The following is a 17347-nucleotide window of genomic DNA, read 5'->3' on the forward strand; positions in this document are numbered from 1 at the left end:
AAGACAGTCCAGGAGAAACTACAAACTTGAACTTTCGGCAATGCCCTAGGGAAAGCAAAAGGGAGGCTGCCACACTCAGCCTAGCTTTGCAGGATCTAGAGTAGGCATACAAGCTCAAGAATTCTGCCACAAGAGTGAGAAAGAAGTGTGGAGCAAGGGTACCCACAGAAGAGGTCTGAGAAAGCCTCAGAATCCCTGACAGGGCTGACAGAAGGTATTTCTCTCCCAAAGCCAGCTGGTAAAGACTGGAGGAGGTGACCACTTCTTCAAATGCGAAGACAGCAATGTAAGATGTCAACGAACACGAAAAATCAAGGAAACATAACAACACAAAAGGAACCCAATAATTTTCCAGTAACCGAACCCAAAGAAATGGAGATCAACAATTTACCAGATAAGAATTCAAAACAGTTGTTTTAAGGAAACTAAGTGAGCTACAAGAAAACATAGACAATTCAATGAAATCAGGAAACAGACCAAAAAAAGGAGAAGTTTAACAGAGAGATTGAAATCATACAAAAGAACCATACAGAAATTCTAGAGCTGAAGAATACAATGAACGAAATGAAAAATACACTGGAAAACATCAATAGGAGAATGGATCAAGCAGAAGAAAGAATCTGTAAAGTAGAAAGCAGGACTTTTGAAATTACCCAGTCAGAGGAGACCAAAGAAAAAAGAATGACAAAAAGTGAAGAAAGCCTATGTGAATTATGGGATACCATTAAGAAAAATAATCTATGTATTATTACAGTTCCAGAAGAAAGGGAGATGGGGCAGAAAGCTTATTTAAAGAAATAGTAGCTGAGAACTTCCCATATCTGGGAAGAGATTTAGACATCCAAGTTCAAGAAGCTCATAGTTCCCCAAAGAGATTCAATCCTAAATGATCTTCTCCAAGACACATTAAAATAAAACTGTCTAACATCAAAGACAAAGAGACAATTTTAAAAGCAGTAAGAGGAAAAAAAATCCTCACTTACAAGGGAACCCCCCAATAAGGCTATCAGCAGATTTCTCAGCAGAAACCTTACAGGCCAGGAAAGAATGGTATGATATATTCATTCAAAGTGCCGAAAGAAAAAAAATTTCCAATTCGAATACATTACCCAGCAAAGCTGACCTTCAGGAATGAAGAGAGATAAAGATGCTCCCAGAAAAACAAAAGCTGAGAGAGTTCATCACCACCACACTTGCCTTACAAGAAATGCTGAAAGGAGTTCTACAAGCTGAAATGAAAAGATGCTAATTAGTAACATGAGAGCATACAACACGCAGGTGAGGGTAAGTATATAGTCAAATTCAGAATATTCTAATACTGCAATATGTTGGTGTGTTAACCACTTAACTCCAATAAAAGGTTAAAGTACAAAAGTATGAAAAATAACTATAGCTACAATAATTTGTAAATTAGTTATAAATTGTAACATCAAAAACAGAAAAGGTAGGGTGGATAAAACAGTACAGTTTTTGTATGCATTTGAAGTGAAATTGTTGTCAGCATAAAACAGACTGTTATATCTATAAGCTGTTTTATGTAGGCCTAATGGTAACTAAGAAGCAAAAGCTTGCATTAGATAAAAGATAAAGAGAAGGGAATCAAAGCTATAGAAATTCATCAATTCACAAAGGAAAACAGCAGAAGAAGACAGGAACGAGGAAACTACAAAACAGCCAGAAAACAATTAATCAGATGGCTTAATAAGTCCTTATCTATCAATAATTATTAATTTAAATGTAAATGGATTAATTTCTCCAATCAAAAGGCATAGCGTAGCTTCATGGTTAACAAACAAGACCCAACTATGTGAGGCATACAAGAGACAAACTCCTGCTTTAGGTGCACAAATAGGCTCAAAATGAAGGGACAGGGCCGGCCCCGTGGCTTAGCGGTTAAGTGCGCACACTCCGCTGCTGGCGGCCCGGGTTCGGAACCGGGGCGCGCACCGACGCACCGCTTCTCCGGCCATGCTGAGGCCGCGTCCCACATACAGCAACTAGAAGGATGTGCAGCTATGACATACAACTATCTACTGGGGCTTCGGGGGAAAAAAATAAATAAGTAAAGTTAAAAAAAAAAAAAATGAAGGGACAGAAAAGATAGTTCATGAAAACGAAAACCAAGAGAGCATGAGTAGCTATATTTATTTCAGAGAAGATAGATTATAACTTGAAAGCTGAAACAACAAAGAAGGTTATTTTATAATGATAAAGGGCTCAATTCATCAAGAGAATATATTGATCATAAATACTTACACAGCCAACAATAAAGCAACTGCATATATTAAGCAAATACTAATAGATACGAAGGGAGAAATAGCCAACAATACAGTAATAGTAGAAGACTTTACCTCAGTTTCAACAATGGATAGGTCACTCAGACAGAAAATCAGTAAGAAAACCTTGGACTTGAACTACATATTGGACCAAATGGACCTAGCAGACATATACAGAACATTCCATCCAAAAGCAGGAGAATACACAGTCTTCTCAAACACACGTAAAACATACTCCAAGATGGATCATATGTTTGGTCACAAAATAAGTCTTAGCAAGTTTAAGAAAACTAAAATCATATCACATATCTTTTCGGATCAAAATGGTATGGAACTAGAAATCAATAACAGGAGGAGAAATGGAAAATTCAGAAATGTGTGTGAAAATGAAACAACACATTCTTGAACAACCAGTGGGCCAAAGAAAAAATCAAAAGGGAAATATAAAAAAAAATTGTGAAACATGGGGCCGGCCTGGTGGCACAAGTGGTTAAGTGCGCACACAACCGGCCCGGGGTTCGCCGGTTCGGATCCCAGGCGCGCACCGACGCACTGCTTGGCAAGCCATGCTGTGGCGGCATCCCATATAAAGTGGAGGAAGATGGGCACGGATGTTAGCCCAGGGCCAGTCTTCCTCGGCAAAAAAAGAGGAGGATTGGTGGATGTTAGCATAAGGCTGATCTCCTCACACACACAAAAAATTGTGAAACAAAAGCAAAAGAAAATACAACATAGGAAAATTTATGGAATGAAACAAATGCAGTTTTAAGAGGGAAGTTTATAGCAACAAATGCCTACGTTAAGAAAAAAGAAAGATCTCAAATAAACAATATAACCTTATACCTCAAGGAACTAGAAAGAGAAGACCAAACGAAGTCCAAAGTTATCACAAGGAAAGAAATAACAAAAATGAGAGCAGAAATAAATGAAATTGAGACCAGAAAAACAGAAAGATAACAAAAATAAGAGCGGTTTTTGTTGATAAAATAAAATTCACAATCCTTTAGCCAGACTAAGAAAAAAAGAGAAAAGAGCCAAATAAATAGAATCAGAAATAAAGAGGAGACATTACATCTGATGCCACACAAACACAAAGGATCAGAAGAGACTACTATAAACAATTATACACCAACAAACTGGAAAACCTAGATGAAATGGACAAATTCCTAGAACCATACAACCTACCAACACTGAATCATGAAGAAACAGAAAATCTGAATAGCTCAATAACAAGTAAGGAGATTAAATCAGTAATCAAAAAACTCCTAAAAACAACAACAAAAACCAGGACCAGCTAATTGCACTAGGGAATTCCGCCAAACATTTGAAAAAGAGTTAACACTAATCTTTCTTAAATTCTTGCAAACAATTGAAGGGGAGGGAACACACCAAACTCATTTTACGAGGCCAGCATTATCCTGATACCAAAGCCAGATAAGAACACTACAAGAAAAGAAAACTATAGGCCAATATACCTGATGAATATGGATGCAAAAATTCTCAAGAAAATACTAGCAAAGTCAATTCAACAACATATTAAGAGGTTATATACCACGATCAAGTAGGATTTCATGCAAGGATGGTTCAATATCTGTAAATCAATAAATGTGATTTAACAAAATGAAGGTTTAAAATCATATGATCATCTCAACAGATACAGAAAAAGCATTTGACAAAAATTCTACAAACTTTCAATGATAAAAACTCTCAACAAATAGAGTATAGAAGGAATGTACATCAACACAATAAAGGCCATATATGACCAGACAACAGTTAATATCATACTCAACATGAAATGCTGAAAGCTTTTCCTCTAATATCAGGAACAAGACAAGGATGCCCACTCTCACCACTCCTATTCAACATAGTACTAGAAGTCCTAGCCAGAGCAATTAGGCAAGAAAAAGAAAGAAAAGTATTCAAACCAGAAAGGAAGAAGAAATTGTCTCTTTTTGAAGATGACATGATCTTAAATACAGAAAATCCTAAAGACCACACCAAAAAACTGTTAAAACTAATCAACAAATTCAATAAAGTTACAGGATACAAAATCAACATACAGAAATCAATTGCGTTTCTATATACTCACAATGAAATATCTCAAAAAGAAATAATGAAAACAATCCCCTTTATAATAGCACCAAAAACAATAAAATACTTAAGAATATATTTAACCAAGGAGGTGAAAGATCTGTACTCTGAAAAAAGTATAAGACACTAATGAAAGAAATTGAAGAAAATACAAATAAATGGAAATATATCCCATGTTCATGAACTGGAAGACTTAACATTGTTAAAATGGCCATACCACCCAAAGCCATCTATAGATTTAATGCTATCCCTATGAAAATTCCAATGGCATTTCTTACAAAAATAGAAAAAAAATTCTAAAACTCGTATGGAACCACAAAAGACCCAAAGAGCCAAAGCAATCCTGAGAAAGAACAGCAAATCTGGAGGCAAAACACTTTCCGATTTCTAACTATATTCAAAGCTATAGTAATCAAAACAGTATGGTACTGGCATAAAAACAGACTCACAGACCAATGGAACAGAATAGAGAGCCAGAAATAAACCCACACATATAGGTCAACAAATTTGACAAGGGAGCCAGGAATACTCAATAAGGAAAAGACAGTCTCTTCAATAAGTATTGGGAAAACTGAATATTCACATGCAAAAGAATGAAATTGAGGAGCTGGCCTGGTAGCATAGTAGTTAAGCTCACATGCTCTACTTCAGTGGCCTAGCGTTCACAAGTTCGGATCCCGGGTGCGGACCTATGTAGAGCTCATCAAGCCAAGCTGTGGCAGCATGCCACATACAAAACAAAGGAAGATGAGCATGGATGTTAGCTCAGGGCTAATCTTCCTGAGCAAAAAGAAGAAGACTGACAACAGATGTTAGCTCAGGGCCAATCTTCCTCACCAAAAAAAAAAAAAAAGAATGAAATTGAAACCCTATCTTATACCACTCACAAAAATTAATTTAGAAATGGATTAACGACTTAAATGTAAGACCTTAAACCATGAAACTCCTAAAAGAAAACATAAAGGAAAAGCTCCTTGACATGAATCTTGGCAACGATTTTTTAGATATGACACCAAAAGCACAAGCAACAAAAGGAAAAATCAACAAATGAGACTACATCAAACTAAAAAGCTTCTGCACAGCAAAAGAAATAATCAACAAAATTAAAAGGCAATCTACAGAAGGAGAGAAAATATTTGCAAATCATATATCTGATAAGGGTTAACATCCAAAATATATAAGGAACTCATACAACTCAACAGCAAAAGGCAAATAATCTGATTAAAAGATGGGCAGAGGATCTGAATAGATGTTTTTCCAAAGACGACATACAAATGGCCAACAGGTACATGAAAAGATACTCAACATCACTAATTATCAGTAAATATCAATAATTATAATTATCACTATTATACAGTTCTGGGTGTATATCAAAAAGAAATGAAATTACTATTTCAAAGAGATATCCACACTCCCATTTTCATTACAGCATTATTCACAATAGCCAAGACATGGAAATAACCTAAGTGTCCATCAATGGATGAATGGAAAAGGAAAATGTGATATATATATATATATATATATATATATGCCTACACACACACACATACACAATGGAATATTATTCAGTCATTAAAAGAGAAGGAAATCCTGCTATTTTGGACAATAGCGATGGACCATGAGAGCATTATGAAGGGAAATGAGTTAGACAGAGAAAAACATTTACTGTGTGCTATTACTTGTATGTGGAATATGAAAAAGCCAAACTCATAGAAACAGAGAGTAGAACGATATTTGCTAAGGGCTGGGAAGTAGGGGAAATGGGGAGATGTTGGTCAAGCGGTACAAATTTCCAGTTTTAAGATGAATAAATTCTGGGGATCTAATGTACAGCATAGTAACTACAGTTAACAATGCTGTATTATATACTCGAAACTTGCTGAGAGTAGACAGCAGATGTGCTCACTACACACACACACACAAATGGTAATTACGTGAGGTGATGGAGGCATTAACTAGCCCTATCAGAGTAATCATTTCAAAATTTATACGTGTATCAAATCATCACATTGTATATCTTAAACTTACACAATGTTATATGTCAATTATACCTTAAAAAACCTGGGGGGAAAAATAAAAGACCTTAAAAAAGAAACATTAATATAAAATAAATGCCAAATAAAAATGCAAGTAAAAACTGAAAGATAATACTATACTTAGAAGTTATCATTATTAAAATGAAATTTTAAAACATATCATATCGTATTTGGCCTGTTCAATAGTCTTTCATGACAAAATCCAGATGTAGAAAAGTTTCATTCATTTTGTGTTGACATTGGTCAAATTCAGAGTGTATCAAAAAGCATCTTTAGAGTGTTTAGGTACATGTTGCTTTATATAAGCTATAAGCTCCTTTACTTTGTTTAATGATAAACTATTTTGTCTGCTTACTCTGATTTTGGTTTTGCCTTTAAAATCAACATTGCTTTTGCTAATTCAGATTTTAGATTAAGTTGTCATTTCATGTTGGAATATTCCACAAAAACATTCACACCTTTTTCTCTTTGCAATTCCTCTGTAAAGCATTTACAAAAAACTATAGTCTATAGCGACTATCCTGAACTCGAAAACACCAGCAAACATTATTGGGTAGTATTTACATACACAACATTGAGATCTAATGGCAAGGTTAACAATACTACACAGAATAACATGTTGTAACTGTAATTCTTGTTTCTGTTTTCCTGACTTTTTAATGATTTTACTCAGGATTTGGGATTCGAATAAACATACAAATTTCCTGGGAAATGATAGGAATGCCTTCCTATATAGAAATGCTACTTTATCCAGAGATCATCTGCTTTGAACCCGCAGAATTCGACCCAAGGTGAACAGCATCCATTGGGAGAATTACTTCTTGGCAATATTCACTCAGTCTTTCTTATTATATCTCCCTTGTATCCTAATTTCCAGAGATATCTGGCAATGCCAATTCTTGAGCTTTTTAAGAATTTACAGGGTAAATATGATTGGTTTCAGCTTTTCCCACTGCCAATTTAAGATTCATGAGTCTTGGGCGTCCAAGTTAATTTACATTCACTCTTAGGCTTTTCAGTTTTCCAAACTGTATTGCTACTGTCTCCTTTCCTGATGTTCTTGTCCTGTGGGTCTTTACTGTGGTTTTAGTGGGGTTTCAATAGGGAGCAAAATTAGAAGAGTCAATCCACTATCTGAATCCCACAGGAATCTTCACTTTTAACAAGAGTCTTAGATGATTCCAATGCAGGCGGTCCAAAATCAACACTTTCAAACACTGAACTAGACGATAATCAGTGGAAAGTGCCCAGAACAGTGAATACAAGTAGAAATAGTTGAAGAAGCTGAGGATGTTTGTCAAGAAGGATACTCTGAGCTATAACGGCTACTTCAGTAGCTAACGGGCATTAGAAAAGAAGTTAGGCTTGGGGAAAGAGAAGGTAGGCTTGTTCTCTATGCCTCCAAGGAAAGCCAGAACCAGTATGGAAAAACTGCAGGCCAGAGATTTGGTACAAGATAGAAAAGAACTTCTTAACAGACAAAACCATCCTAGGAAGGTATGAACTGCCTTGGGCAACAAGAAACTCAAGAACAGGCTGCACAACTATCACTTACTTGGGATGTCACTAACAGCACCTAAGCCCTAGATGGTCGTGTGGTCCAGCTGGTTGCCGAGGCAAGGCCAACCTACAGGAAAAACAAATTTAATGCATAATTAAATGCTAGAAAGATGAAATTACAAAAATAAAGTCATTTTAGGCACACTGAGTGAAAGCTACCAAATACAAAGGATTATCCACACTTGGAATATAACAGGTAATGACTGCCTGGTCCTAAATTTCCTTTTCTCAGTTAGAATACAACTTTTTTCCCCCACACAGAATGTGCACTTAGATGTGCATTTATCCCTAGATTTAATTTGAGAACTTGAAAAATGACAAAGTAATGCGTTCCTGATTGTTATGAAAATGTCCCTATAAGACATAAACTTTAATATATTACTAAGCATTTTTTCTTTACCTAAAATGCATGTTGGCTTAAAAACACATTTCCCTGCATCTATTCTCCTCACCTCCTCCAATCAAGGAACAAAGAGGACACCAGAGAGGATGGAGCACAGTGAACAAGGGAAAACTGGCACGATATGAGGCTGCAGCAGTAAGCAGAGAGGCCAGATGCCAGGGTGGGGATGGGAGGAGGAACGTTGTGAGTCAAGTTAAATATTTCAGGTTTATTTTAAGTATAATGGTAAATAATAGAAAAGTTTCAAGCAGGAGACTGACATGATCACATTTTATATTTTTTTAAATGGCTTTTGTGTGACAAATAAAGTGGAGGTATTAACATTTTGGTAGACCAATTAGGAAGCAGTACTCAAGTGAGAGATAATGGTAGTTTGGACTAGGCTGATAGAGGTAGAGATGAAGTGACCACATTTGAGAAATTCCACTTAAGAGGCAGAATCAAGAGAATGCTGAGAGGCCTTAAAGATATCTTGCATGAGCATCTGGATGAATGGTGGTCCCAGTCCCCAGGAAAGTATATACTGCCAGATGTAAGTTGCTGGAAGTGTAAGGAAAAGGGGAATCCATTTTTGGGTGGGTTAGGTTTGAAAACATATGAATCATCTAACTGTGCATGCCTCACAAGCTCCACGCCATCATTTCTCACTGAACATCTCCATTAAAGCTTCAAACTCAGGATGCTGGCAATCAAAATCTGTATCTTTCTTCTGCATCTGCTCCATTTGCTGATTAATTAATGCCACCAATGTGAGGGATGTTATAGATGGGGTTTCTACATGTGATAGAGAAGACTGGAATATAAAACACCTGAAGTCTCTCTGATAAGATTCTCTGACTCACAGATTCATCCACAACACTGGAGTTCTTCCTGCCACAAAGGTTAACCTTAAGGAAAGAGTTAAACTTATAACACTGCAAACATTTAAAACCATTTGAAAATAAATATAAAAGTGTTAAGAATGGGATACTTTTATCCACAGATTGCTTTGCTAGGAATACTACAAGAGTAAGATAGATTTTGGAATAGATTCAAGAAAATAGATTTGAGAGTTAAATGTTAATTCTTAATGTCCTGTTTTTCTGAATTAAAAACTGAAAGCAATTATTTTACAGCTGACAAGCATCACAATCTTTATCAATATGTCCTATTATAGCAAAACACTGCCACCTGTTGGAAGACATCACTAGCAAAATGTTTCTACTCCTAACCAAGTTTGTAAGCAAGTTTGTGAGTTTCTGAAAGAAAATGTAAAGGGATAATGTTGATTTTATCCTTTCTAGCCCATCACACTTGAATAAAAACCATTAAAAAAGAGAAAAGGCAGGGATGCAACCTTACTGATTCCCACAATAAAAAGCACAAAATGACATTTACTTTTTAGATTGGGTTCCTTGGATGAGGCATAGGTGTGACAATGAAGAGACAGCATATGAGGGAGTATTTGAGGTGAGGTGTATCCTGATTATAGTGGTGGTTAAACAATCTATACATGCGTTAAAATTCATAGAACTGTAAACCAAAAGGCAAAATAGTCAATTTTAATGTGTGATAATTTTTTTAAAAGACAGTTACAGAATAAGAGGATAAAAATACTCAGCGTCATCTGTTTATAGAAAGGAGAAAAATCATAAAAAGTTAGAATGCGAAAGTATTCACATAAAATTCAACAGTTTTGCCACTCAGGCCAAAGGTCTGAGGCCCAAATAAACTTAGAAAGGTCCCAATCTGACACAAGCATGTTGAAATATTTAAATATGGACCTGGAAGTGCTTCTAAGTACTAAGTGTACTGACATACACTAGAAGTAAATTACTTCGTCCCAAGCATAGGCAGGTCTGATGATAGGTAACAATCTATTACCAAAAACTAGCAATCAATATTCACCTTTGATTCTGGTAACCTCAAAAGAAGTCTTATGAAATCATTTTTATGTGATTGTGTTTTGTCTCCCTCAAAAAGCTGAGGCATAAACAGGCCAAGCAGGGTGCTCAGCACCTAGGTAATCTTGGTATCTGCTGGATGCTGGGGAAGTCACATATAAATCTAAGTTTTATTAAAGTTCCTAGAGTCTGGAGCATCCAAATCCATCTGGTGAGCTTTCTAGTGCATCTGTAGACGCCAAATGCCATAAGGTGCCAAGAGTCCACAAAAAGAGGGACGACCAGGTAAGAGCCCAGATGACAAATGGACCCAAACCGAGAGCAAAAGTCACATTAACACACTTGTTCTTCCCATCTCTCCTGATAATATGCTTGCTGTGTACTATGGGGTATGGGCTGTAACAGTGATGAGGGAGTTTATGAAAGATGTTGCAACTGGAGGGGGTGGGGGTAGGGAGGGTCTGGCAGGCAGCATGAGATCGTAGTCTTCTAAGATTTGGTTGAGCCATACTGTTGTCTGTTTTCTACATTTCCCCATTGATCTCAGGAAGGCCACAGTTATTGAGAGAGATCCCAGTATCTACAACAACTCAGAGTTCCAACATCAGGAATAGCTGAAAAATAATGGTAGAGTAATAAAAAAGAATAATGTTGGTCATTTCCCATTCTTCACTAATTAATAAGATGGATATCTTTGCACGGGGGAGGAGTGGGGGGTAAATTTGCCTATCAGAAGCAGCAGTATTTACAGCAAACCAGAGAAATTGCCAAAGTATCCAAGTAGAGCAGCAGAAAGATATTGGAGCAATCCCAACCTTTGGAACTACATAAGTGTGCAAAATTCCCTCCATTTTAGAGTCTGCCATGGTGGGTAATTTGCCCAAACAGACTAAAAACATAGAGAGAATTAAGAAAAAACAAACGAAAAAACCAAGAGCTTGAATCATAAAGAAGTTTAGGATTTGGGAAACTATCCAGGTAAACCTTTTATTTAGTCTGAATTCTAATAATTTTAAAACTCAAAGATCTCCAAGTCCTAAGACGAAAACCTCTACATCCCTTCAACTAGGAAATGGCTCTTTGAAATTTATATTTTTAGAAAGGTAAATGTGACAATACATGCTTAAATTACACAGTTCTTTTAAATCTCATATTTTACGTGAATGACAAAAGACACTGAAGCATATGGACGGTTCCTCAAAAATTAAACAGAGAATTACCCTGTGATCTAGCAATTCCACTTCTGGATATGCACCCAAAAGAACTCAAACAAATATCTGTGTACCAGTGTTCATAGCAGCACTATTCACAACAGCCACAAGATAGAAACCACCCAAATGTCTATCAACTAATGAATGGATAAACAAAATGTTATATATACATACAACGGAATATTATTCAGCCTTAAAACCAAACGAGGGCCGCCCCGTGGTTTAGCGGTTAAGTGCTCGCACTCCGCTACTGGCGGCCCAGGTTCGGATCCTGGGTGCGCGCCGACGCACCGCTTCTCCGGCTGTGCTGAGGCCGCGTCCCACATAGAGCAACTAGAAGGATGTGCAACTATGACATACAATTATCTACTGGGGCTTTGGGGAAAAAAAAAAAAGGAGGAGGATTGGCAATAGATGTTAGCTCAGAGCCGGTCTTCCTCAGCAAAAAGAGGAGGATTAGCATGGAGGTTAGCTCAGGGCTGATCTTCCTCACAGAAAAATAAATAAATAAATAAAATAAAACTGTAAAAAAAAAACAAACGAAATTCTGCAATATGCTACAACATGGATGAACCTTAAAGACATCATGCTAAGTGAAATAAACCAGATACACAAGGACAAATATTGTATGATTCCATTTGTATGAGGTACCTAGAACAGTCAAACTCAGAGAAAAAATTGAATGGTGGTTGCCAGGGGCTAAAGAGAGGTGGGGAATGTGGAGATATTGTTTAACTGATAGAGAGTTTCAGTTTGGGAAGATGAAAGTTCTGGAGAGGATGGCGGTGATACGTGAATGTACTTAATGTCACTGAACTGCACACTTAAAAATGGTTAGAATGTTAAATTTCATGTTACGTATATTTTACCACAATTTAAACAAAGAAAGATTGAAGCAAGAAACAGTCTTCCTAACAAATCAGGCCATAGGGAAATAACGAAGCCTCGCACGTTGTATGTAGAGTAGAGATGCAACTTTTTCCAGGGAGCTATGGTATAGCTTTCCTCAAAATGTTTCTCAAAATGTTCAGAGATCCTAAAAATATCTCAATTACCACTACATTTAAACCAATGAAATGAGAAAAACAAATATCAAAATAATAGGATTTTATAAAACTAGTATTCCCAGCATGCCCCAATCAATATAGAACCAGCATAGTTATAGTCAAGTTCTGCACAGAAAAAAATCTTCTAATAAACTTCTGCCAGCATGAAATAAGCACCTACTATTCGATGACCACTGTCCAACATGGTTCACACAAACCTAATGCAGTATATTAAACATAAATAAGGGAATAACTTCTAGGAGTCTATTTGAAACAGAAAATTAAATGAACCAACAAAGCTGAAGCAGGTTACACATATTTTTCAAGGCAGAGAGATAGGGAGGCACCAGTGTCTGAAACAATGAACACTATAAAGTTAAATACGGTACCAGGGACTCAGACATCACACAACCAGGGAACTACTATGTCAGTTTCTATAAGTCCTGCAATTTGAGAATAATATCCCAAACTACCACCCAGAAGCCTCTTAAAGGAAAAGATTGTGAGTCCTGTCTACACAAAAATGTAAAACATTAGCATAGCAAAAGATATAAAACAAAGTTAACAGGCAAATAGACTGAAAATATCTGCCACATATCTAACAGTCAGTGGGTTAACATCTCTACCACAGAACTCCTACAAATCAATAAGGAAAAGACAAAACTCAATAGGGAATAGATTATAAACTATTTCCCCCTGCTTTGTTTTTCAAATCTTAAAATGCTGCTCACAGCTTCTTCACAGCATTTTTTCCGGGGCCTGGTCCTCCACTCATTGAAGTTGTTATTCAACTCACTCTCTGAACTACCCCCACAGAGCTATAACATGGTCTCCAGGAAGACTAAAAATTAACCTTATGTGCTCTTCATTTAAAGGAACTATAGCATAATCTACAAGACCAACATATATCTGATAAGAGACTTGTATCTAGAATATATAAAGAACACTTACAATTCAACAATGAAAAGACAACCTAACTTAAAAATCAGCAAAGGATATGAATAGACGTTTCTCCAAAGACGATAAACAAATGGCTCACAGCACATGAAAACATGCTCAACATCATTAGCTATCAGAGAAATGCAAATCAAAACCACAATGAGATATACTTCACACCCACTAGGATGGGTGGAATTAAAAAAACAGATAATGACAAGTGTTGGCGAGGATGTGAAGAAATCAGAACCGTCATAGACTGCTGATGGGAATATAAAATGGTGCAGCCGCTTTAGAAAACAGTCTGGCAGTTCCTCAAAACGTTAAACATAAGAGTTACCATATGACTCAGCAATTCTACTCTTAAGTATACACCCAAGAGAAATGAAAACATGCTGTTCACACAAAAACTTGTACATGAATGTTCATAGCAGCATTATGACAGCCAAAACAACTCCAATGTCCATCAGCTGACCAATGGATAAATAAATAGTGGTATATCCACACAATGAAATATCACCTAGCAAAAAAAAAGGAATGTACCGATACTACAACATGAATAAACATAAATGTTAAGTGAAAGAAAACAATCAAAAAAAACCACATACCCTATCATTTCATTTATATGGATTGTCCAGAATATGCAAATATATAGACAGTAGATTAGTACAGTAGTTGCACAGGGCTAGGAGTAGGGTTGAGTAGACGGGAAATCAGAAGAGACTGCTAATGGGTACAGGGTTTTCTTTTTGGGGTGACGAAAATGTTTTGAAATTGATTGTGGTGATGGCTATACAACTTCGTAAGTGTACTAAAAATCAATATATTTTAAATGAGTAAATTCTATGGTATGCGAACTACACCTCAATTAAGCTATTTTTTAAAAGGACTGTAGATTGTGACTTTTTTTCCCGTTATATCCCCAGCTCCTAAAACACTGCCTAGCAATATCAGGAATTCAATAAATTCTGACTAAATGGAAAAATAAATTTCAAAATGTGAGCAAACCATTATAAAACCTCGTCATATTCAAAGTCATGAAATTACTGCAGGTTGGCAAGGCGGGAGCATACAGTACGTATCTATAACCGTGTTTTTCATAAAAGGAGATGAGACTGAAAAACTCAGTAGAAGCAAGACCTTGAAGGGTCTTGATGCCAGGCTAAGAAATTCGTATTATCCTGAATCAACGGGAGGACCAATAAGACTTTGAGAAGAATAACACAATCAGATCTGTGTTTTAAATGTGCAAAGTGTAAGTGGTGTTGCTATTCTGTCCAAAGCTGAAGTAGAGCAATAGCCCTCAGGTGAGAACGGGGAGGAGCTGGGGGAAGAAATGAGAAGCAAATGTCAAAATGTAAGAATCTTTATGGGTTTCTTAAATCACACAGCACACCGCGCGCGCGCGCGCGCGCGCACGCACACACACACACACACACACACACACACACACGCCCCGTCACCCACACTGAAAATCACTTGTATGGTCAGCCTCTGTATGGAGCTCAAGTTCGATGGGGACAAAAACTATTATGACCACTGCGCCAGAAAATTCTCTCGCACAGTCATCTGGGCAGGGTCCTCCTCAGAGAGTCGTGATTCAGGACTACCAACAGAGCGCCACTGTCGCCTCTCCGGGAGGACCCCGACTCTTCACAAACGGGCTCTTGGCACGCCCAGGAAGGACCGCAGGGCGAGGCGACGGTCAGCTGCGCACGGCCTCACAGCTCCAAGGGGACGGGCGCCTTGCAGCGTCTCAAGGCGCGGAGCCCACCACGGGCCCCCAGGCGCCATCCACGCAGCCCAGGGAGGTCGCGAGCCGCCGGGAGGTGACCCCTGAGGGGGCTGCCCTTGCAGCAGCCCGCCCGCCGCGCAAACGCGGCCGCCCGGACTGCGGGAACCAGCGCTTCTGGCGGTAGGAGAGGCGCGCACCCCTCTCGCGCATCCCAGGCCGAGGGGCGAAGGCTGACCTGTCAGGGACACAGGCACCACGCGGCAGGAAGCAGACGGGCTCCTTCCGGATGTGGGCAGTGGGTGGGCAGAGCCGCGGGTGGGCGCGCCCCGCGGGGAGCAGTCGAGACTTCCGGCGTCGCCGCCTCGCGGGGCTAGAGCGTCGGGATGGCTGGCGCCCGAAGGCCCGCGAGCGGCTGGGCGCGGGCTGGGACGGCCTGGGCTGTGTGGCTTAGCTTCCTAGACGCTCGGATTTGCGTCGGGAACGGGTTCGTCTCCTCAGATCCCCGCTTTTTGTTTTATACGTCCCGTTAGCCCCCAACACACATATGCAGTCCGGGAGCGCTGGCCGAGGAAGTTTAAAGCCCTGGTTCCTATTGCTCCCCGCAGAGATCTGACGCTTCGGCTCTCCCGCGAGGACGCGAAGCCACGGGGATCTGAGCCCCACGCTGGCGGTGAAATCCACCTTGCCCTATTCGGCTGAGAAATTTGGCAACGCTCAATTTTCTTTTATTCACCAAATATTTATGAAATGCCTACTGTGCTCCAGGGAATGCAAGGGTAAGAAAAAACTAATGGTCTCTGTTTTCATGGAGTTTAGTAGTAAAATAGATAATGATAGAATCCTACAATGGATAATGATAGTACCTCATAGATTTCTTGTGAGGGTGTAAAGCACTTAGAATCGTCTGGCACTTTGTAAGTGCTCAATAAGCGTTAGCTGTTATTTTCATCTTGACCGTTCCATTGCCATCATCACCACTGTTTTCATCATCATTTACATTTTCAATGTGAAGCTTAGAGTCCAAGTACCTTTCTTCCACAAAGCAATGAGTCTCACGATTGATGGGTCACCTAAATGTGATGTGTTCATACACATCATAACCATAACTCCAGGGTGATGGAGTTATGGTTACCGCATAACCATAGCCAGACTATTCAAGTTTAGTCTAAGGCTGTGGTCTTCAAACTCTTGATCACACCTCCCTATCAGAAATAAAATTAGATTATATACGCGTACTATGTATGGTATTGATATATATTATGCATACTATAAAATTTTCACAAGAAATAGAACTTTAGAAAGGTGAAATAAAAATATTAATAGAAGTTCTGTTTTCTGCCCATGCAACAAATAGGTTGCCATACATACATGCCATCACTTTGGAGTCCACTGGCTAAAAGAGCACATTATCAAAGAGGCCTGTCATTAAATTATGGATCCCCAGAATAGTTCTTTTATGAAGAATTAATAGAAACTAATCAGATTTTAAGGTGCTTGAACTATAAGGACTATTTGAATGGTTCCTTACATCAGAGGAAATGAAGAAATAAAATAGGCATCCATTGATTAATCTTCATTGATCTGACATTGATTATTGACTTCTTAAAACCCAAAGAGATTAAGATTGCAATGTCTGGGGCCAGCCCAGTGGCGCAAGCGGTTAAGTGCGCGCACTCCGCTGCGGCGTCCCAGGGTTCACCGGTTCGGATCCCGAGCATGCACCAATGCACTGCTTGGCAAGCCATGCTTTGGTGGCATCCCATATAAAGTAGGGGAAGATGGGCACGGATGTTAGCCGAGGGCCAGTCTTCCTCAGCAAAAAAAGAGGAGGATTGGCAGATGTTAGCACAGGGCTAATATCTTCCTCACAAAAAAAAAAGATTGCAATGTCTTACACCAAGCTTGAGATTTCATATAATAAATCAAGTAACAAAAACCTTATGAGGTTTTGTATATGTGTATTTTATACAGTATTTGTGAAAATGAACCCTGGATCACTTAGCTCCTATACCATACCAGAAAGAGAAACATGATTACTTTGTAAAAAGAAAGCATAAAATAGGCTTTTCTGACCATTTGCTTGAAAACTCAGAATTTACCTTTCTATCACTGGACTTACATCTACTAAAGTTTTGATCTAAATTTTAATATGGTTTAATAGTTTATAGTT

The 17347-nt window shown here is 38.4% G+C and overlaps 2 protein-coding genes across 7 annotated transcripts in view; one reads left to right on the plus strand and one right to left on the minus strand.

Moving 5' to 3' along the window:
- The window catches only part of LOC131400036 (cytochrome c oxidase assembly factor 1 homolog), a 100002-nt gene extending 84517 nt beyond the window's left edge, over positions 1–15485 (minus strand). For 2 of the 6 annotated variants that reach the window (XM_058534687.1, XM_058534689.1), the window contains exons 1-3: positions 15413–15484; positions 7959–8030; positions 1124–1229 (exon numbers count right to left, since the gene is read on the minus strand). The gene's annotated coding sequence lies outside the window, so the exon portion shown is untranslated. Of the gene's footprint in view, positions 1–1123; positions 1230–7958; positions 8031–15412 lie in introns of all 6 variants that reach the window. The other 4 variants (XM_058534685.1, XM_058534684.1, XM_058534686.1 and 1 more) reach the window with 4 other exon arrangements.
- Positions 15486–15648: 163 nt separating this feature from the next.
- BLVRA (biliverdin reductase A) overlaps positions 15649–17347 on the plus strand; it is a 93258-nt gene continuing 91559 nt past the window's right edge. Inside the window, exon 1 of the mRNA XM_058534683.1 lies at positions 15649–15953. Coding sequence (XP_058390666.1) covers positions 15920–15953 — 34 coding nt within the window. The 5' untranslated portion in view covers positions 15649–15919. The remainder of the gene's footprint in view (positions 15954–17347) is intronic.

This window comes from Diceros bicornis, chromosome 41 (assembly GCF_020826845.1).
Source record: "Diceros bicornis minor isolate mBicDic1 chromosome 41, mDicBic1.mat.cur, whole genome shotgun sequence".
Taxonomy (NCBI): Eukaryota; Metazoa; Chordata; class Mammalia; order Perissodactyla; family Rhinocerotidae; genus Diceros; species Diceros bicornis.